Below are 23,211 nucleotides of genomic sequence, written 5' to 3' on the forward strand. Positions count from 1 at the left end.
TTCCAGTCCCTCTATGTTGATACAAAAGTTGGGTATTCATCCTTTCTGATGGAGGCATAATACTCCTTACTGTATATGGACCACATCTTTCTTATCCATTCGTCCGTTGAAGGGCATCTTGGTTCTTTCCACAGTTTGGCAACCGTGGCCATTGCTGCTACGAACATTGGGGTACAGATGACCCTTCTTTTCACTACATCTGTATCTTTGGGGTAAATACCCAGTAGTGCAATTGCAGGATCATAGGGAAGCTCTATTTTTAATTTCTTAAGGAATTTCCACACTGTTCTCCAAATTTCAGCCACATTTATGATTTAAAATCTTAACCTTTGAATCACAAGATTTCTTGGTCCTCTGGTTGTGCTCAACGTATTGTTATGATACTGCTACCCCAGATGATTGGACAAAACTTTTGCCTGTTTTATATTGACTGCATAGCCTTATTCATAATTTCCTTGATTACCCTAGTACTCCTGCTGTTAACCTTTCTGGTTTCAGACTGCCTGATCTTGCTACTGCCTAATCCTTACCTCTGTGGTGGTGCTGCAAGAACTGCCACCCTTGGGACATTCTCAAATGTTTGGACTGCTGTTCAAAATGTTTAGCTCCTTTTCCTATTTCAGAACAAGAAATACTCTTTAAAGAATAAGGTATAAATTTAACCATGTCACCAAACTCACTCATTTATTTCTTCTTACACTATCCGTAATGTTCTTGGCCCACTCATAAAGCTTGCTGAGAGCTTCGTGCAGTTCACTCTTATAAACTTGGCATTTCACCAGCAGGGTATATTTCAGACAAGAAAAAAGTGTTAGTCTTCAAAAAAATGAGACATACACACTTAGCTTAAGCTGCACTCAATACTTTATAATAGATATTGGAAAATAATATACTCCATTAAGTCAAGCCTATGGGATCTCTTATTTCCAACTAGGATACATTCATACTAGTTGGTGCCAGTGTGACAATGGGAACTGGCTACTCTGTACAAACCTTGTTCATAAGCATTTATGATTTATTTTCCAAAAAAAAAAATGTCATTTGGGACAGAAAGGTAACTATGTGGGAAGTTGGACTGGTATGAGCTGAATACTAGTTTGTCCCAGGGAATTTTTAAAAAATGACCTCGAGGGAAAAGGTGATTAAAAATAAGAAAAGAAAAAAAAAGGAAATGATTTCTTGTTTTGGTGCAACATCTAGTAACTATTGTATTTGAAAACTTTTTTTATATACCATAAGCTTTCTCACAGTTTACAGAAGAATTGGTATCTTAGCTGGCTGTCACTGCAGAATTTCTTAAATATCCATTGAGATTGTAAATCCTTTGCCATACTACGTAAAAATCTGCAGTTTTAAACCAGGCAACAGGTCCTTCCCCAGCATTTACTGCTGTTTTGACTGCAAACACTATCCAGGAAGAAACAAAATTTATTATCAAAATAAGAATGGACTATGGTAAAGAAAAATCCAGCAGAGAGGGAGAGAGAGAGAGATTTCTTTTGCACACACACACACACACACACACACAAAGTATAAACTGATTAGAAGCAAGGGAGTTGAGAGTGTCCCTTTAAACTGTGGTACTGCAATTGATCTCTGTATGTTTTCTGGTATTCGTCCCTTTGAAAGGAGAATGAGAGCCAAGATCATTGGCTGTACTGTGAAGCTGTCACATCTCAGTACTGAAAAGGTACGGTACAAGTGAACTGAAACAGTCTGTAGCTTTCTATTTCATCAAGCTTTCTATTTCGTCAAGAGCTTTGAGACTGATGAACCAAATGAATGCTTTATTTAGGGCTGAGATACAGATCCCTCCAATCTGACAGTGTTTCAGCCTTCGGAGTGAGAAAGCAGCAGCGGTAGCAGAAGCAGGAGCAAGAGCACTAGCAACAGCAACAGCAGCAGCCCCTGCTCAAGTCCAATAGAAGAGACGTGCTCTCCAGTTCCTTGTGGAACTCCACCTAGGCTCGTGTGCTGTCCAGGGTCCTGAAACATGAACCAAACGGCCAGTGTGTCCCATCACATCAAGTGTCAACCCTCCAAAACAGTCAAGGTAGGACCCAGGTTTCCTTCTTCCCTCTGTTTCTGCATAAGTATCTTCATTTGTCTACCGAACACACGGGTGTTGGTATGTCAGGGCACTGACAGTAAAGATATCTCATTGCTTTGAGTTTGAATTAAATGTTGGATCTCAGTGAAGAGTTTGGTTCTGTTTGCATGTGTGTATAAACTGGAGAGAGTAGTTTTCACTTAATTCTTTTACCTTGATGACTTTTACTTTTTTGACTGAGAATCTGTCAGTGGTATATTTCAGGAAGAAAGTTTAGTGAGCTTTAAGCTTTTAGAGGAGTTTTTATTCCATGTCAGTTTTCTTAATGAAACCAGTGAAGAATTTGCAAACTGCTGGAAACAGATAATATTAAATTGAATACAAATTTCATAACAGCCTTTCATTGCCGTATGGATTTGGGACTTCATATCCTTTCCAAAGAAAAGCATATTCATCATTATGAGTGTTAAACTGTTGGTTATACTAAAGCAACTATAGTGAGAATGTTTAAAAGTCTACAGAGGGAGTATACAAATGTATGCTCTCATATATGCCATCATGTAACTCAAAGCCAGTGAGGTGATTGGGGGTGCTCTTTAATACAAGTGCTTGTTTTAAATTTGAGACTTGTCTGATATGGTTAAAAGAAAAGGACCAAGCTCAGAATTTGACTGTTCCGTTTTAGTTTTAAGTAATGTTTATGCTATCCTCTTTGTTCTTATTTTGATGTTCTTACTTACATGAAGACTTATAAATAACCAGACTTATAATAACCCAATGGAGGATTTATTTTATCTTGAAGTTCATCTGTGTGGATATTTTGCATCCTGGGGGGAAGTGATGGGATCCTCTGGAACTCTTATAGAAAAAGCTGATAACCTGATTGATCATTTTTACTTACTGCAATCTCTAATTCATATACAGTTGCATATCTTTTATTGAGATTCTAAAATTTGACATGACTGGATTTTATGATTATATTACTTTTGTTTTATATCTCAGGCCTTTGAAAATACTGCATAGACTATAATTTAGACATGTAATTTGTAGCAGTAAGTTTTTTCTTGTGAACTTACCTACCCTTGGTCAGTCTTTCAGTTATAAATAGACCATAAACTGAACTCCATTTATCTGCAGTTATTTTTAAAAGCAATGAGTTATCCAGGATGTATCAAATGATACATAATTATACTTTCATCATATATAAATTCATAAAGTTAACTGAAATCATAAAAAATTCAAATTGAGATAATTTACACTATCTCTAATGGCATAAGCAACATCTTTCTGAGCATTGAATTTTTTGTACCATGTCCAACTTTAGAAGTAAAATGCTATGCTTTAGATATAAGTTTTTTTTGTGCATGTTAGATTCCCACATCTGTCATTTAAGTAAGCATACCATCACTGAACAATGACTAAAAATACATATATGACACTCCACATTGTGATATATAAACTCTGGTCAAAAATATGTGCTGTAGGCTAAAGTGGGATAGAATTACAAACTGGCTGTCTACCTTTGAGTATGTTTAGAAAACCATAAAATGACCAGTGGTTTTCTGTTTAAGTGTTTGAGGTCATAGGAATCAAATGTTTTACTTGCCCTTTTATTTATTGGGTAAGGACAAATGAATGCTACTTTCTGGGACTTGAATAATCATTTCCCTTATTGGTACTCTGGCATTGACTGCCCTCAGACAAATTGTGGAGGCAGAAAAAAATGTTTCTAGTGTAAGGGTTTTGCATCATCTTGCTGATCTTGCAGATGCTGGTTTTTTTTTTTTTTTCATCCTAACTGCAGCCATTGAATTGAAATGAAAGGCATCATAAAAATTGGACAACCCACCACTTAGCAATGTATTATATTAATGGCTTAATGAAGAAATCTTGCATCAAAGCAATGGATGATTTGGTTAATTGTACAAGTTAAGTTCTTTTATGCTCCCCTCCCCCTTCCATATTGCTCTGGGGAGCAAAAGATGCTTGTGATGTTCATAAAGTATATAAAGTTGCAAGCAGTGAACTATTAAGGGAGTAATTACTTGAGTATTTTCCAATTTGCAACAGTAAAAGGGGATGAGTGGAAAAGCTCTCTTACTTCAGATTATGTGCTCAATTATGAAACATTTATGGCTTTTGGAATTTATACTAAAAATGGCTATCTATATTTAGGTAATGCATTAGCCTATGAACAAAATGCAGTAACAACCTAAGGAAAAACCCTAAGATGAGAGGTTTTGGGAAAGCTATTAGATACTGGAGCTGAAAAGACTTTTTGCATTTTTGGAATCTATCTTGTTTTCAAGCATGATTTTTTTAGAGTTAATTTCCCCCTCACTCTTAAAGTTACTATTTGAAAACTTCAAACAAAACTCCCTTATGAAAGCTGATTGGCCTGCAGATAATGATAAGTGACCCACTTTGGGGCTTCAGAAATATCCAGATACTTAGTAAGTTGTAAATTGCTCCATTTTAAAAAGTCTAAAACCTCCAGGGACTTTCCCCCCATACTTCAGTGTAATAATCCTCTAGGGAATTGTTCCCCACCATTGCCAATATAGTAAATATTGGCTATTCCTTCTCTTGACAGTTTAACTACTGCTAAAAAGAATGCAATGAGAATGAACAAAAATGAATTGCTTTGGCTAAAAATAGCTTTAAAGGCCAAAATATGTGGGGAGAGAAAGAACAGGTGTGTTTGTGTGTCTTTTCCCCACCTGAAGTTTAAAAAGTGATGATCTCTGCAGTGAGTCAAATTTAGCGACTATTATCAGTGAAGGCTGTTTGTGGTCATCGTGGTGGCAGAACTGAAGAAGGAGGGGTTGGGAGGACTCATAATGGAATAAAGTGGTCAAGATTATTCAGATTGCTTGACATTTGTTTTTGTCATTCTGGCCATTCTCCAGCTCAACCAGTCCCTGACACATTTCTCCTGATGTACTTGAACAGGTATGTTCCTATAGTCAAAACTGATAAGAGAGAACAGAGCAACGGAAGTCAAATAAAGGTGTCAGGTGTGTTTTCTGATCACTTTGGAGGAAATGTTGAATGCAATACACTCATAAAACCCGCTCCCATTTCAGAGCTTGAAAAGCAGTAAAGCTTTTCTTGAAATGATTACAAATCTTACCGTCAAGGTAGCAGCATTCTAAAAAAAGGATCTTTTACTCTGAGATCTGTAATGGAAAGTTTCAGGGACAATCTGGGAATGCTAAATACAGATCTAATCTTGGCTTATTATAAACTTCATTTCTGAAAAATTTTCCCCATTTTGGGCAACAAACTTGGCTTTATCTTCTCTTGGCTAAACTGAAAGCAAATTAAATCTTCCAGTCATATCTCTGAACTTGGTTTACTTTTTTTTCCCCCAGTGGAATTACAAATTTAGAACTTTACCTAAAAAAATGAGAATTTTTTCCTTCTTTCATATTTTAGTAGAAGTCTAGCACCCATGTATGTTTAAGGGTAGTAGAAGAATTGTCCATCCTTCATCCTTTCTTTGAAGTTGGAAGTTGTGTGTGAATCCTCAGGATTGGTGATTCCTGGATCAGGAATCTATGTATTTTATTTTATAATGGAAACTCCAAACTATGGTACACAGTATTTCTTTCCCTTTCCCATCTAGTGACCCTTTCATGTTAGTCTATTTCCCTTCCCCCTTTTTTAAGGCCTGTCTGGGTTATTCTGTCACTACCTTCACACTCAGGTTCCTTGTGTTCTTTGTAAAAAATGATCCCAGAAGTACCTTCTACTGGAGGAGTAGCTACAACTTTTTACAAAACATATTTGAAGGTGTGTTTAAGATTTTCATGGTCTTCAGAGTAGATCCTCTATGAGCAAATATGTTTCATGACAATTTTAACAGCCTTTTATATTGTAATATTAAAGTGTTATGCAAATACAGACATTTTCCCCTTACCACCTCTAATCCAGAGCGCCATCCAAAATTGTTGTGTATGAAACAGGAGATAAAATTAGGAAGTAAAAGAGAATGAAAATCTTCTCATGTGTGCATTCTATTTTATTAAATCTGTAGGCTTGAGGCTATGGTCATAAAAAATGATTTCTGTCTTTAGCAGTTGGTATTTTGGATATGACAATGTGATGAGTTGGTGTGGTGACACTGGTTTGGAAATGTACCAGGTGGCCCCAATTTTTACTGGTTGGTAATTCCACACTCCCAGCTTATAGGATGGGCACCAGGTCTGTATTTCACATGGTGTTGCATTTAGTCTTAAAGAGTATTTCATAATTACATCTATAAAAATTTAGAAATATAGAGAGTATATAAGAAAAACTCCACCTCTTTATGTCATTACAATGTGCAAAATGTACTGGCCCCCAATTTCACTCTTACATGAAATTCTAAAAGCAAAAATTATAATATGCTTCTATACTGTATTTTGTCTTAGAGAGTCTCCTTGGTCTTCAGCCTAAGGACTTTAGTCGTAAGGAAAAAAAAGAAAGGAATTTTATTACGTTATGATCTCAACACAGACTCAGACACACTCAAGAAAGAGTTATCATCTGTATTCAGTAAACCCTACAGTTCCATTTGGCAAGGTACAGATTTTTCTTCAACGTTAGGAGAATAGGCCATTCTTTTAAGTAGTGATATTTGAAGCCAAAAGAGAAGACTTACAAAAAAATAGAGTGAGGAATATTGTGTGTGGAAGAATTGTTTTCTCTCTCTTGGAAATGGTCTACATCCTTTTAATTATTCTGACACAGCTTCCTCATATGGTTAAAGCAAAAATAACAGCCTGTGATAAACATGAATAGGACCACAAGTTAGAAATTCTGCTGATGACCAATTTATTGTCATTTACAGTTTGCATTTATGCCAAGTATTTACAATTTAAAAGACTAGAGGATAATTTTATTTCAAATGACTATAAATCATACTGTTTTTAAAGGAAGCATTAAATGTTTTTATTTTATTTTTTTAGTAAAGAGTGACAATGTAATACATTTGGCTACTTTTGTTTTACTCACTTTTTTCTTAATAAAATACATAGTTTCTTTTCTTTAACTTGATATTTAGTGTTTGAATAGCAAGTTTTACCTCAAAGAGGTATTGTTGTATAATGCATTTCTAGGTAAATTGCAACTATTTCAGAAAATACTTAGTATTACTTCATTTGCTTCTTGGAAAAAACAGGTGTTAATAATTTTCTGGAAATTCTTGTTTTGGTCAGGCAGTGAAGACATTCCTGATGACAACTTTGTGATGACAAATCACTAATTTTCACTGAAAAGGCATGATTGTACAAATATAGCAGGGATAAGATGCTGTATTTCTATATAAGATAAAGTGGTGCTTCTAAAAATGTGGTCGCTTGGCCAGCAGCATCAACATCCCCTGTGAACTTGTTAGAAATGCAAATTCTTGGGCTTTAATCAGACCTTGTCTGTTAGAAACTCTGGGGGTAGGAACCAGCAACCTGTGTTTTCACAAGCCCTCTGGGTGATTGACTACTTAGGCTTCAGTAACCCTAAACTAGAGAATTACAAAATAAAACAAAATTGTTCTGTAGTCGGCTTGTAAGAATTATCTGTGTTTATGTATCACGGATGGAGTCTGAACAACTTCAGAAGATACATAGGATCGTTTAATAACAAGCATTCTGTGAGAGTTGAGATATCTTCAGGTCTATCTCTTTTATCCCTCACAGGGCTTTCTTAATACAAAGCCCTTCACACAGTAGACTTTGAATATGCATTTGTTGATTATTAAGTGACTGGTAAGGTCTCTCAGCTCTAAAGTGAGCTAAATAAATATTTCAGATCTTGTTTAATTGGTAATATGGTTGGAAACCTCACTCTGTCTTTTAAATTCACAGCATATTTCTTTAAAGGAAATGTATGGACATTTTGTTTGGCTTCCTATGGTTCTGTTCTCTGACTTGGTTTGAGGCCATCTGATAATCAACACCTTTTGGTAACCAGGGAAATAGTCACATTATGTAGAGAGTATGTTGGAAAAGTTTCTCCCTTCTTGCCAGCTTCATCTGAAACTTGGCAAAACAGTGGTAGCCAGGAATATTTCCCTAACCTTCCTCCTCTCATTTATTAATGTTCTTTAGCCCTTGGATATGCTCCAGGTTGGTAGGATACGATTGGAAGCAGTATAACACAACTGAAACAAAATTAATCATTTTTAAACCTGACCTCCCCTGGACAGCCATAGCATGGTGTTACACTAGCAGAATTAGATTCAAGCTGGACATTTACATTCTGAACAGGCTTATCTCTTGGAAATTTTTCATAGAGCTTTATGTTATTTTTATTTTTATTTATTTATTTTTTTACAGTTAGGATTGGGAAGAAAGATCAAATGCATGAAGCCTACCCCACTACCTTCAAGGGGACTTAGGGCAGATTGGATAGGTTTTCCTTTGGAGGGTCATCCTTAATTTGAAATCCTATTCTCCGTGTACCACAATGGATCATGTGGCCTTGGGGAAGGCAATTAACCCTGTTCAGGCTTTTCTTCCCACTAACAGAAGGGCAATAAACTTAAATTATCTCCCCAAACAAAAATGCTATGTAAGTGCTTTGTATTATAATTTGTTCTAGTAGCAATTTTTAAGGGATATGACATTTTCATAGAGAACTGTATAGCGAGAATCAATTTTTATGACATAAAAGCTAAGAATTTTATTTGCAATTATTATTAACTATAATGATGATAAAAACTCATTTTGAAGTCACCAGAGAGCTGAAAAGTATCTTCTAATATTGTAGTAACATCTGCAAGATCTCATCATGGATCTGTACCAGGAAGGTAGGGGAAGAAGAATATTGAGTTTAAATGCTATCTAAAGGACTGATTAATTCAATAAAAAATGCAGTTACTCATCCCAGTGCTTAAATACAAAAATGGAAGGTATCGAGAGGAGCTGCATTGGTCAACGAATTGAGGAGAAATTTTCTCATACTATGTATATAGCATTTCTGCTAATTCTGGACTCATTGTTTCCTTTGCTTTATCTGCCCTTCCACCCAATTGTCCTTTTAATAACCTCCTATTTTTTTACTTCAAATCACAGAGTTTTCTCAGTTCTCTGATTCCCTTGGGCAGTAGTAAGGATCTCAACTAGTCACCTATGTTCTCGCGTAATCTCCTTGGTGCATACTGAGTTGTAATTATTTGCTTCTATGTAAGTCTTTCTGCTAACTCTTAAAGGGCCTCTGTCTTTTACTTTTGGTGATTCTAGTGCCTAGCTCAATATCTAGTGAATAGCAGGCATTCAGTTAAGACTCTTTGAGTGAAAGAACAAAGGGGGCTATAAACTCATTAGTCTTCCCAAGAGATGCAGTCTGACTTTTGGATTCAGAGACATACTAGTCCTCCTTGACCTAAGCCAAACTGAACATTTTACTTAAAGTACGCAAACAACATTTGGAGAGATGACACACGGGCCTTAAGGATTGTGACAACAGATATGCTAATCCCCTTGAGGAAAAGTGGCTTCTGTAAGTCAAAAATAGGTTTTGCATTATAAGTGTCTTTTATATTAGGGTTCGGGAAAGTCTGTACTAATAGAGACAATCTTTGCCCCTCTGTTTTGGAACCTAAGTTAGCATAGCAGATCCAAGTCGATGCTGACTGTAATGGATGAGACCCTATCGGGGAACTGTTGGCTCTGGCCCTTTAGTGAGGCTCTTTCTCATCAGAAACCTTAATTCCCAAAATGAATCACTGCTGTTGGATTTAAAAACACCACTTTTCACAACTCTGGCTTCCAGGATTTTGCCCTAAGAAAAATGGACTCCACTTTATTTTAATGGAAAGTAAATAGCATCAGAGTACTTACTGTATTTAATGAGATGGGCCCTTTACTTGAATAATTGTTTTTGAGACAGTAAAAGAATTAGGGTAGAGAAACTATGCAAGGCATGTATTCTTGACCAAGGAAGGGCAGCTGTAGTAAAATTGTTCCTTTATATTTATATCCTCTGAAGGAAATAAAATGGAGTCCAGCAATGTTGACTTTGGTTGATGAGTAAGCGCACATGGCATGATGGATAGAAGCTTGGACTCACTCACTCATTGTTTCAGTCATTTGACATTTACTGAAAGAAGATTCAAATATGAATAGAGCTATGTTGCTTGCTTTTAGGGAGCATAGCCCAGGATGCAAACAAATACTATTACAGTACATAATGATGAATGCTTGGAGGAGTAAATATAAGGTTTGGGGGGAGGCATTTACAAAGCTCAAAGCAGATGCTGTATAGAGGTTGGATTAATAAAGAGAGGGGATGAAAATATTTCAGACACAGGGAAAACATGTGCAAAGGATGAAGAAACAAGGCAAGGTAACTGTCCTGAAACATTTATTAGTTGAGTGTGACTATGTTATAGAGTACAAGTGATCAGGAGGGGTGAGGAATGAGTCTGCAAGTACAGGTGGGATCTGGACTTTGTATTGTCTTTCAGAATTTGGCTGTACTCTGAGGAAAGAGCTTAAAACCAAGAAGTACAAAGACAGGATCTAAATTTGGGATCCAGTTCTATGGCCCTGGGAAGCACTCTTAAGGTTTGTGTCTTTAGGTTGAAATAAAAAATGGTCATGTGCTCCTAGTCCATCTTTTAGGATGATCCAAGTACTGTCTGAGATATTATTAGCCAGACAGATGTTACTGAAGGTATATCTTAATAAGAACAAAAGGTTTTTCAAAAGCTTGATTTTATACCACCCACTTTCATGAATGCTAATAATAGCTGGTCTTTAAAGGCTCTAATTTAGTGGTACCATTTTAATCCAAAAGAATCTTGTTTGACTAATGACAATCATTGCGCCATACCAAAATTTTCCTCCTTAAAATCTGGATAACCATTTTCCTGACATATTGGTTGCTAATTGTCTTTTGAGCAATACCAGTGCCACATGACTGACCTCTGTTAGTGGCGTTGGATTTAAGCACCAAATATGCCTGGAAATTTCAGATGTAGAGGTGAGGAAGTTCTCCCTTTCCTAGTCTCCTAATTACATAAGCCATGTGTTGTTTTTGATACAGATGCTTTGGGTTTCTTGAAGGATTAGTTCCAAGCATCTCCCTCAGTATCTCACAGCATCTTTCAGAGGAGACAGAAAATATTAAAGTACACTTGATGTGCAACAGTTCTGCAACCGTAGAATTTTAAATGTTTCATAGACATACTTTATGCTAGACTTTTATTTTGCAGACAAGAAAGCTGAGGATTAAAAAGAGAAAATACAGGAGCCTGTCTGGCTCAGTCGGAAGAGTGTTCGACTCTTGATCTTGGGGTCATATGTTCATGCCTCACATTGGGTGTAGAGATTACTAAAAAAATAAAGTTTAAAAACGGAAAGTAGGTGAAAAGCAACCTTTGAACAAGAACCCCCTCCCACATACACACGCCTCACAAAATAACAGAAAATTCTAGCTGAGCTGGTTAAAGGAATCAGAAAAAAATAATAATTTCACAAAAAGAGCACTTCGAGTCAGTTAACTCAGTGGCCAAAAGCATGACCTAGGACCCAGGCAATTTGAACCATTCTCCTTTGTCTCTCTCAGACTAGCTTCTGTCATGGTCATTACATGGCTGCTCTTGTTTCACAACTGACCTGCAGAAATGACACCTGAAAATGTTCTGTGGACAAAGAGAAGTTTCTCTCTTGAGTTTCATTTTAGGAGTTCCACACAGAGTTTTCCTCAACTCTTGTTGCCTAGAATTAAATCTTACATGTATTTTCTGTTTATTATAGTTGAACACACACATGTAGAAAGCAGGGAGGGGGTTATCCAAATAAACATGGGGTTCTCTTAGAAGCAGTCAAGGTTGGGTGGTTTGGAGGGAGAAAACCAAAAGGATGTACCACCGTGATCTTTGATGGACATTTAATACACAGCACACTGTGAAAGACAGGCAGTGTCATGGTCTGAGCACTGCGTCAACAATGATGTAATAAGATCAAATACAATATTGTCTCTGATTGCCTCATAGTAGAGATGTCGTCTTGACTTTAGAATGAAAGGACAAGAAGAGAGGATCACAATATTATCTTTTCAGGCAGGCTTTTCTCCTTTGATACCAGATGACTCTGTGTTCAGTTGATTTTGCTTTGTATTGTCATATGCTTGGGGTTTTTTGTTTGTTTGCTTGTTATACATATCTTTGGGCTTTTTTTCTTTTGGGGGATGATGAGTTTGGGGATGATGAAGTCAAAGGATAGTGATACTCTCCATCAAATAATTAAGGTTGCTCAGGGACTATCACAGTGATCTCTTCCCTGGCACCTCTAGGGACTTGGAACTCTGAAGTCCTCAGGAGCATTTAAACACTGAATGCCTCAGAGGTTAAGAGGTAACATAAATATTACAGCTAGATATAAATTGAAATTGTGGTAACTGGAGAGGGCATGCGTCACCTAACGGCATACCAGAGCAAAGCCTTACTCCCCTTCCCAAAGAAAGAACCCAGAGGGATGTTTAATGGGGAGATGATAGAAGATATGGGATCCCACCAAAAATATTTTTAGGGGGGTCAGGACATCTGGTTGTAACTTCCAGCTGAGTGGTGTTGATAAATACCATGGATTTAATTACCAGATGTTGAATACCAACAGACTGTGTCTCCTACCCAGACCTCTCCCTCTCCTTCTATTTTTAGATGCTGCTCTGTACTGAGTATTGTCATTTAGATGTCCAGTAGACACTATAAACATACTATATTACCATCAAGACTTTTGATCCTTGCTGCCTACTCACTTCATTAAATAATACCAGTATCTTCTTTTCAGAGACTCAAGCCAGTGTGGTTTCTGCCAAGATTCATCTTTCTTCTCTTCCTCAGCCAGTCTCTCAGAAAATCCTGCCCATTCTACCTCCTAATGTATCTTCAGTCTTACCTCCATATCCACCTCCACCCCTGTCACCCAAACTCTGTGCACACCTACCTGAATTATGGCAACAACTTTAGGATGCTAAAGTTGTTAGGATGCTTTATCACAATTCATTCTCCACTCAACAGCCAAGTGGTGATTTTAAACTTCAGTTACTTTGTACACCTGGTTTAAACCTTAACATTGCTTTTAGAAAACAACCCCAAAGCCTTCACCTTACCCTGACAACCCTGCATTATCTGGCACCTGTTCTTCCCTCTGACTCTACAGTATCCCATTGTCTCTGCTCCTGCTCCACCCCATGACTCTTCTCCAACCAGTGTGGTCCCCTTTCTGACTCTGAAATAGCTCTTTGCCAGATGAGGGTTTCTTTGCTTGATGTTCCCATTCCCAGAGTTACTCTTTTTTTCTTGTCACTTCTCATAGCATCTTTCTGGTTCCAACTCAGGTCTTCTCTGATGCACACTGCTCATCTTGGTGGGGTCACCCCTGCGTCAGTGCTGCAGAGGCTCCTAGCCAGAGGTGGTAAGTATCTTGCATTATGAGGATTGGGCTGCTCTCAAAGTCTCTAAGTCACAGGGGAATAAAGTGCTTTTTGCTCCCTGAAGGCTTTGATATTTGTTATATTTCCTATCAGAATTCTGATTTGTTCAGGGTTTTATTTTATGAAAGAATGGTTCTGTAGTCTAGTTTCCAATTCTATTCCCAACAGTGTGTTATTTCAACAAATACTTATTGAATACACAATAAATACTATGTTGTGTAGGTGAAGATACCAAAAGGCATAAGACACAGAGCCAGTCTTTAGGAAGCATATAGTCTAGCTTCTTTTCTCCTCTCTCTTTGCCTGGGGTGAAGGAGGAGGACAAGATAAACTAAGTCATTAGTGCAAATAGAGTGTGAATGTGCTCTGGTAGATCAGAGAAGGGGCACCTTACTCCAACTTGCTGAAGGGAAGGACATTTGAACCGAGAATTGATGGGCAAACAGTCATGCTTTTGGTGAAGAATTTGGGGATAAGGGCATTCCAGATGGTGGAATGTGTAGAAGCATCCATGTAAGAAAGGGAACAGTACCCCCATGATCGTCATCATCATCACCATCATTATCTCTTCTATATCCCTGGTAAGTGCCCACACCCCACAATACATGCTATTCTAGCTGCTTTTAAGTCCACAAAGACTTATCAGAGAAGGGGTTGTTGTTTTATAAGTGAGGATATTAATTTGCCCAAGCTCTCAGACTGAAACGGTGGGACTCCTGCTTAAACCCAGACAAGTTGCTACAAAACTCAAGCTGATAGCTTGGATTTCCTGGCTCCTATGTTGATGTTCCCAACCACTCAAAGGAACTGTCAGGTTCTGTTGTCCAGAATCCCTTGTCATTTTAAGCCTCCCGTCATCTTCCAGAGGAATGCCCTGTGTCTCTCCTTTTTCTTCCCTGGTTTGGATTCACTTCATAGGAATTCACCTCCTTTCTAAATCTTTCCTCTCTTCTCTCCTCATTCCCTTTTTTCCAGCCCTAGGAAGACTCCTCGCATTGTGCTTCCCTGGGACAGCAACACACCCTTGCTTTTATATATATTTATCTTTTTATCTTCTTTCTCCACCTTCTTCTTTCTTATTCACTTTCCACTGTACATTCCACCCACAGCAAACTACAGGCTTCTTGAGGCAAAGGCAGTATCTCATTTGTCATTGCTATTTTAATGTCTAATGCTGTCCTTATGGAATGAATGCTCAAAAAGGGTTTGCTGAATGAATGAATGAATGAATAAGTAAGTGAAGCCCATCCTATGTGGGGACTATGTTCTTGCTTCAGATTATCCTTCATATTAATATATTCTTTCATTTGGTATATAGTCACACAGCTCTTATTCTGGCAGAAGACACAAGTATGTGAAAGAAAGCCAGATATGTTCTTGGTTTTTTCAAAGGATTTTCTTCCCTCAGTGTGTGTGGGGGCGTGTGTGTGTGTATGTGTGTGAGAGAGAGACAGACAGACAGACAGTATGAGAGCTGGGTTTTAAAAATGTAAATATAACTGCAGTTGACTTATTGCTAACTTCTTTCATTAGAGTTTAACTGAAAAGGCATGAAAGTAATTTCAAATGTGGAGAATTTATTATTTTTAAGAATGAAAAATTCACATAAGTAGAAAATATCTTCTTAGCACCTGTTCTGTGCCAGAAATTCTCATACCAACAAATTCATTTATTTTTTACCACTTTCCTACTAAGGAAAGAAGTGGGAACCAGCACTTAAATAGATGATCTTGGTGAGGCTGTCTGGATTCAGTATCTCTTTTAACATTGCAGGGCAGACACAATTCTTATTCTATCACAAGATATTAAGGGATTTTATGGTTTGAGTGACGTAGGGGAAGATCTGGGCCTCCTACCCAGCCCTGTGTTGACTCCACAGTTGAGGTCCCTTTTATTAGATCACAGGGAAAATACCCACCTTAAGGGACCTTCCTTCTAACACATGCAGGCACTTGATTCTCCAGGCACTGGTTGCATGCTTCCAGATTTGCCTTTGCAATGTCTCACATTTTCACATGGTTCGCTGATGGATGGGGCCCACCTGGAAATACCAGCACCAGAAACCCTGGGTTTCGGTGAGGCAAGAGAAACAGTATCGTGCACAAAGTGCATCTGATAGGAATACCAAATGGGATAAAACACTGTAATCTAATTTCAAAGGATAGCATAGGGTCTGATAGAGCCAGGATATTCAGGATCAAGAACAAGTTCACACAGGTATGGAGGCACAGTGATTTTTAAGTCCATTTGGACTAGTGACTTCTTAATGTTAGAGACCCAAGCAGAGGACTCTGTAGCAATTTGGGCCTGGCTAGATAGAACCAGAGTAAGTATATATTTATAGCAACCACAGCAGAAACATGTGTGTTCCAAGTATTTGCAAAACAGTTTTAGATAGCTCCTTATTGAATGTCAACCGCAATCTTGTGAAATACATATACATATCATTGATAGGATATGACAAAATGGAGAAAGAAATATGTGGGGTTGGATTAATAATAGCAGTATATGAGGAAGTAATGCTTATACTATGTAGTTTTATAAATAGTAATCAATTTTTTAATTGCAATCAATTTTGAAAAGGTAACTGCTAGAGAAATACTTGGAGCATTTAAAGTACTGGGTTGAATTTTTCCTGGTCAGCAAAGTAGGGCAAAGGAGGCAGCTGACATGCTAGATGCCATTTAAGGGCAACAGGCTATGGGACCATGTAAACCTGGCACCAAGTGGGGCAAAGGTAGCAGTGAATATCACAGCGCAGTTTGTATCCTCTGTGCCTGGTCACCATGGTCATAGAGTGAGAGTTCTGTTGCTGATGGCACACTGAGAAAGCCATGGGTGAGTGACGAGACAGGAGAAGTGGAACTACTCAAGCCTAACCAGCTTCATCATGGTGGAAGATCTGAAGATTTGAAATGAGTTCATGGAATAAACCAAGAGTAAGATCTAGGAGGGTAGTCTTGGGTGAAGAAATAAAAACTACAAATGTTCAGATGATACCAGATATAATGGATCTGTTGTATCTTCCACCGAAACTCTGTCAGTCAATATAAATTTAATGAATAAGATTCCCTGTATCCATTTGGTCTCCCTTGGTCTAACTCGGAATTCTCAACCTTGGCAACAGGGACCCATTGGACCAGATTGTTCATTGTTGAGAGGTGTCTTGTGTATTGTGGGATGTTGAGCACCATCCAAGGCCTCTACCGTCAGGGGCACTGTCCCCAGTTGTGACCAAAGAGTTTTTTGGCATTGCCATATGTTTTCTGGGAAGCAAAATTGCCCCGGTTGAGAAGCCTGGACTAACTGGTGACCAGTGCCACAGGTGAGGGAAAAGTGGGACTGGAAATAAAGGTGGCCCATTCTTATTTTGTAGCTTTCTGACACTGAGGATGGTTGAGCCACTTAAAGGCACTCAGAGTATTGAACAATTATCATTTGGGCTTATAATGGTGGAATTCAGGCAGAGAACTAGGGGTCTAGCACTAAATCACATGGCTGAACTGATACCTGAGCCCCAGAGATAACGCTCAATGCTCCATCTCTTTCCCCTCCAAGGGCTTTTTCTCCTGTGATTTTCAGAACTCCAAGCCTTAGATATTAAGGGAAATGCAAAATAGGTAGGACTTTCGCCCTCCTACATTTCCACTCTTCCATGCCTACTTGTACTGCGGCCAAAGCAGCATCACTATCACCATCCTAAGTTGATAATGGTTAATGTTCCTATTAAAATAATGACCGATAAAATCCCCTGCATTATCTCTTTATGCCTGTTTATTTATTTTTAGAGAGGAAGAGGGGTAAAGGGGAGGGAGAGACTTTTCTAATTTTACTGAACATATAGTGCGATATTATTTTCTGGAGTAGAAGTCAATGATTCATCACTTACATACAACCACCCAGTGCTCATTAAGCAGGCTGCATGCCCAGTGCAAAGCCAGATGTGGGACTCAATTCCACAACTCTGAGCTTATGACCTGAGCCAAAAACAAGAGCCAGACACCTTAACCACCTGAGCCACCCAGGCGCCTCTCTTTATGCCTATTAAGACTTGAAGAAGACAGCACAAATCTTAACCCAGAGAGAAGCTCAACAATATTCCTTTTGTGTTGTTGGAAATCTATTTTCAGGGGTAAGACAGGCTGAAACTGCAGGGGCATTAAGTTTGCGAAGGTGCAAGGTAGGAAGGTACAGGAACTGGGACCCAAAAAGGCCATCTTATCATCCATTCCTGGTCTTTCCAGAGTCATCATCTTACCTCTGTGTATCACTCTTCTGGGGTAGCCTGAGTTATTCTGCCACAGTTTTCTCCCGGCAGAACCTTGCTAAGTTGCACCCCATTCCTGAGAATCTAAACTCTCATCCTGGTAGCATCTCGCTTGGAATTCTTCATAGACTCTCCTCATCTGGGAACTTTGAACTCTTCACTTTTTCATAAAATAGGTATTATCTGAGGGTGGGAGAAACACAACTTGGCCACTCACATTTCCCCTCTCTACCTGTCACGATTATCTGAAATTTTATGTTTTGAGATTGGCTTTGTTAAATAAAGAGATTATCATTTTCTTAAAAGCAGATGAGCTTGAAAATTGTGACATATGTATATTTTGTCAGCCAAAGGCAAATCATCTATTTCAGGAGGCAATATTGCATACTTGTTAATTGTGTGCTTTTGAATCAGACTTCCTCAGTTCTTCTCCCAGGTTGCCACTTTTAGCAATATTATCTCAGGCAAGTTTTTAAAATTTTTATGCACCTCATTTCTTTATCTGTAAGGTGGGGTGATAGTGCTCTCCATTAGAATCATGGGGATTAAATAAGATGATATATGTAAAGTAGTTTTAAAGATGTTCAATAAATAAAACCAGCTCCAGTGTTATTACTACTTTATTCTTAGGGGCCACCCTGCCCGCATATTTTACATTAAAGAGATCATTGATAAAAATAAATTCAGTGTTGGAGATTATCTTGGCAATTTCACAGTCATTTCTGTGTTATTGGAAAACGGGTTATAATGAATAGATTAATAAAAATATAACTACAGCAAGGAAAAATGATATTAAATTTGTTATAACATACTAAATCACCCTGATCAGAATCAAATTCTTACCATAATAAGCCCGTAAAGTCCATATATTGGACATTTAGAAATGTGATATACTTTTCTTCCTATTAAAAACCCAGGGTTAAGTGAATTTCTTGGCTTCTCATGGAATTCCCATTCTCTTTTTTTGACTGATAATTCCAGAGGACCAAGGATTTCTGAAAGAGTGAATCTTGCTTTATGTGTTTGAAGTGTCAAAAAGAAATGATAATGTGGCTGAAAGTTGTATCAGATATTTGCTGTTTCAGATATAAAAAGTTTTATAAAAATCAGATAATTAGCCTGTCTACCTAAATAAGTGTCTTCAGACCTGTAGTTTATTATATTCTTAATGTTGAGCTTGGAGGAGAATAGCATAGTCAAATGGCTACTACTGCTACATTTACTAATTCTAGATATGTTAAGGAAAGTACAGTTTAGAAAGAGCTAAATGAATGTTTGCAGAATGACTGTCAAAGACATTTGGTTCTTAATTGTTGCCATTCTCTATACCATGCATGTTCTTACCTTTGCTATGACCTTGCTCTGTTGGCCAACTGCACATTGTGATACAGCAAGAAACGTGTACCATTGTGTGATGTAACCACTCACCTAGTTGTTACGCCAGGACAGATTTTGTTCCAGGGACCTAAATTGTTAATATTCATATCACTGATTTTATTACCCAGTGGTATCTCTTACATGCTGTGTGTGTCAGGGGTGAGAACCACTAGTTTCTATAAGTAGACCTCACATAGCACTAGAAAGACCCAGATCTATGTAAAGTATGCTTGCAAGGCCTGAAGTCACAACATTCTGAGACGTGGGTAAATGATACCTTGTTATCTTTTGTTTTACCTGAGCTTCCCTCCCATTTCCTAATACATGCGGAGCCAACAGGGTCAGTTTGGGATTGCAGAGGAAATGATCTCTTCTGTATAACAAGAGGTCTCAAAATAAGCTTACTCCAAAAGGATAAAAGCAATTTAAATTAAATAGCACTTGATAGTCATTTAGTTTATTGTAAGGCATTGCCCTTCCCACATTACATTTTCACTATAAAATCTTTGTTAGTAGTTATCTTCTCATTTTATATGTCACAGTGCAAAAACACGCTGTTGCTTTAGTAAAGCTGTTTCCTTTCTTCTTCTTCTTCTCCTTCTCCCCTACTTCCTCCTTCTTTCTCTTCTTCTTCTGTTTTTGACTTGTAGTGAAGAAAGTTACATCCTGCTGTCACCTTGGCTCCCCACCATTCATTCCTGGGGAAACTGCTTGGCTGTCATGGCCTGTGTAGTGACAGGTTTTTCCTTAGTGGGCTTAAAATGCAATGGATAAAAGTCATTCTCATCTCCTGATCTACCAAGATGTATCAAAGCAAGGAAAATGTCTTCCATTCCTTCCTACTGATTATAAGTAGCAATACGCTAGGATGATAATAGGGCTGGATATGAAAACAAATACAGTATCCCAAAATTATTGCACTGCAACCAAATACATTTGAAATCATTCTTTTTAATTTTTTTAAAAATTCTAAGAATATAAAACATACACTTTTGCATTGAAAATTTTGTTGCTGATTTTTTTAAGCTTTTGGAGACTTAAGAAAGTTTAATGGTAGTCAACTTCAGTTCTTTCTTACATTTTGGGTACTACTGACTTTCTACAAGCTATAGATCTTTTGCATATAATTTAATATTTGTTGATCTACCTAGATTTAATTAAGCTTCACCCTTCCTACAAAAAGAAAAAGCTCATTTGCCCGAAAACTGCAGTAATTCTGAATATAATGATTTAGTTGTGCCTATTATAACTAGGCAGTTAAAAAAACAAGTACTAGTGAGCCTATTCAAGATGTATACATGATAATACAGAGTGTACATTTAAGCTTCTTATGTAACAAACTTTTTCAAGTGATTCATTTTGTGGAAAATAGCACTGAGTATTATTTGTCTCTACTCATTAAAGACTCGTTCTCTTTCTGGTCCTTCTTCTTCTACAGTAGGTTTTGTGGCTTAGTTTGTGTTACTTTTTGTATATGAAGCCAGTAGAGCTGCATATTTTCTAGGAGACATCAACCTTTCACTAATTTAGAATGTCTCTTCCTTTAATTAATCCAAATTAAAGATTATGTTTCTCCCCAAACAAAATACATCCTTACATCAATTAAATGAGAGGTTTTGATGAAATGTTCCCTAACAGAGAGTAAGTAATTGAGATATAATTGTTTGGAGATGAGAAATAACTGCCACTTTTATGGCAAATGTGAGTTTAATGCAGATGATTTCCATGATTATGTTGTGTTTTATGTGGCTTTTTATACTACTGTTTTGGAAGCATTCATGGTACCAGTTGAGGCAAAAGCATCTTAATGTTTGTTTTAGTGTTTGGCAACAAATACAGTCTATAAAATATGTAGTAGTTAATATTAAAAGCTCATGCCAGATTGTAACATAAAGAGTTTATTCAATCTCTTTAAACGCATCAGTTTAAAGCTTCATCTGAATGAGTTCTCATTTAGCATTTGGGTTTCTTAGGATTTTCAGCAGGTGAGCTTGGATGAAGTTAGGAGGCATTTGTTCCCCCCAGAGTGGCACAGTCTGTAAACAGAGGACTCTTAATGAAGTGCCTCACTCCTTCTATTAGGAGGACCACTGGTGGCAAGCACCTGCCGTGCCCATAGGGTTTCCTCAGTGAGCAGAGCATAAACAATGCTCTATGTGGGAGGAGAAGAAGACTGGAAATGCCAGGCATACTCTTTCCTGGTCCCATTGGATCACCAGGTGGCAGCAATTTTCTTTATTATGGTTGCATTTTCTCAAGGTTGCCTTTACTTAGGATTTGATTACTTGCCTCCCTCCACCCACTCCCCTCTCCCATACACTCCCTCACTCCCAATAATGATCAGGTTCCTTTTAAAAGTCAGGTAGTACATTTCTTTATCATGTGATATTACATGCTTGAAGCAAACAAACATAGAATGCTTTAAGAAAGACACAGCGGTGTCTTGCTGGCAGGGGACCTCTGCATGGGGAGACAAATAGTAGCTTTTCAGTTTGGTCAGATACAGGGCACTTATAAGCTACCCAGTCTGGGGCAAGTTATTGGAACACTCCGGGACTCAGTTTTCTCATCTCGCTTAGAGGATTAGAAACAATATATGCAAATATCTGGTATATACCGAATACGAGAGAAGATAGCTTTAATATTTAGATCAAGAATGGAAAAGGGGAAGAAAGAGGGAGAGAGATGAGAGCTGTGTGTGGAAGCTGGGGGGCTGGTTAGGAGATAATGAGACCTGGACCACTGAAGACACAGGGGTCCTCCTCATGAGTGGAAAGGGAGAGGAACTGTGGGATTCATCCTGATGCAGCACAGTTGAGAAATAATGGCAACAGACTGTGCTCAAGTCAGAATAGAGGCAGGAACAGAATGATCAAAGCAAACACATGTAGAGCTTTATTAGAACAGAACATTATCATGCACTACAAGGTAATTTTCTTTATACTTTCATATTAATAGACAGGTTGTAAAGGTAGTACAGAGAGTTTCTAAAGATTCCAATTCAGGTTCTCCCATTGTTAACATTGTACATTTGGTAACTTTTTCTCAACTAAAGAACCAACATTGATATGTTTTATTATCTAAACCCCATACTTTATTCAATTTCATTCGTTTTTTCCTGATGGTCTTTTTCTGTTCCAAGATCCCACTCACGATACCACATGACCAACATTCGGTCACATGTCTTCCCTGGCTTTTTTTCTGGCTTTTCTTGTTTTTGATGACTTTGGCGTTTTGAGGAGCCTGTTATTTTGTAGAATGTTATCTCAAGTTGGGTTTGTCTGGTTTCTGTTCATAGTTGGACTGAAGTTATGGATTTGGGGGAGGAAAACCTCAAACATGGCATATGTTATTAACATGTCTTGTTACTGATGATGTTAACCATGATTACTTAGCAAAGGTAATGCTTCAGTTTTCTCTGTTGTGAAAATGCTCCTGCCTCCTCCCTTCCCACACCTTACTCTTGGAAGCAAGTTACTAAGCATAGCCTAGATTTACGAGGTGGGTGGTTAAGCTGCATCTCTTTGAGGGTGAGTTATCTACGTAAATTATGTGAATTTCGTCTATTCAGACATTTGTAGCTTTTCTACTGTTTACTTATTTATTCAATCACATCTCTATTTATATATACTCAAGAATATATGCTGGATTGTAGTCGAATTCTACTTCGTTTATTTTGTTGCTCAAATTGTTCTAGTTTTAGACATTGGGACCTCTTTCATGTCAGCTTTTGTGTCCCTTTGACATATTCTCATTATTTTTGCTTCTTGAGCATTTTTTTACTTTCTAACACTACAAGATGCTCCCGGCTTATCTTGTTTATTTCCTGCCCTGGCCCCAGAATTCCATTTCTTCAAGGAGCCCTGGGTCCTTTTACTGGAGAATGGCCTTAGAAATCAAGATCTGGGTGCCGAGCATGCTCATTATTACTGAGGTGTTATTGCTTCTAGGCTCTCTCATCAGGCAGAGTTAGGACATACGTGAGTAAATAGTAAACCGTGTGTGTGTGTGTATATAATTGTAAAATATAAATATACATATGTATATATAACTATTTCTCTACCTATATGCATCTGTATTAAGTTTATGCATC

The 23,211-nt window shown here is 37.8% G+C and overlaps 1 protein-coding gene across 1 annotated transcript in view; it reads left to right on the plus strand.

The window, feature by feature from the left end:
- The first annotated feature begins 1,991 nt into the window (after positions 1-1,991).
- LOC111155763 (dipeptidyl peptidase like 10) overlaps positions 1,992-23,211 on the plus strand; it is a 1,348,454-nt gene continuing 1,327,234 nt past the window's right edge. Inside the window, exon 1 of the mRNA XM_022516189.1 lies at positions 1,992-2,053. Coding sequence (XP_022371897.1) covers positions 1,994-2,053 — 60 coding nt within the window. The 5' untranslated portion in view covers positions 1,992-1,993. The remainder of the gene's footprint in view (positions 2,054-23,211) is intronic.

This window comes from Enhydra lutris, unplaced genomic scaffold, assembly GCF_002288905.1.
Source record: "Enhydra lutris kenyoni isolate GAN:26980312 unplaced genomic scaffold, ASM228890v2 scaffoldscaffold1, whole genome shotgun sequence".
Taxonomy (NCBI): domain Eukaryota; kingdom Metazoa; phylum Chordata; class Mammalia; order Carnivora; family Mustelidae; genus Enhydra; species Enhydra lutris.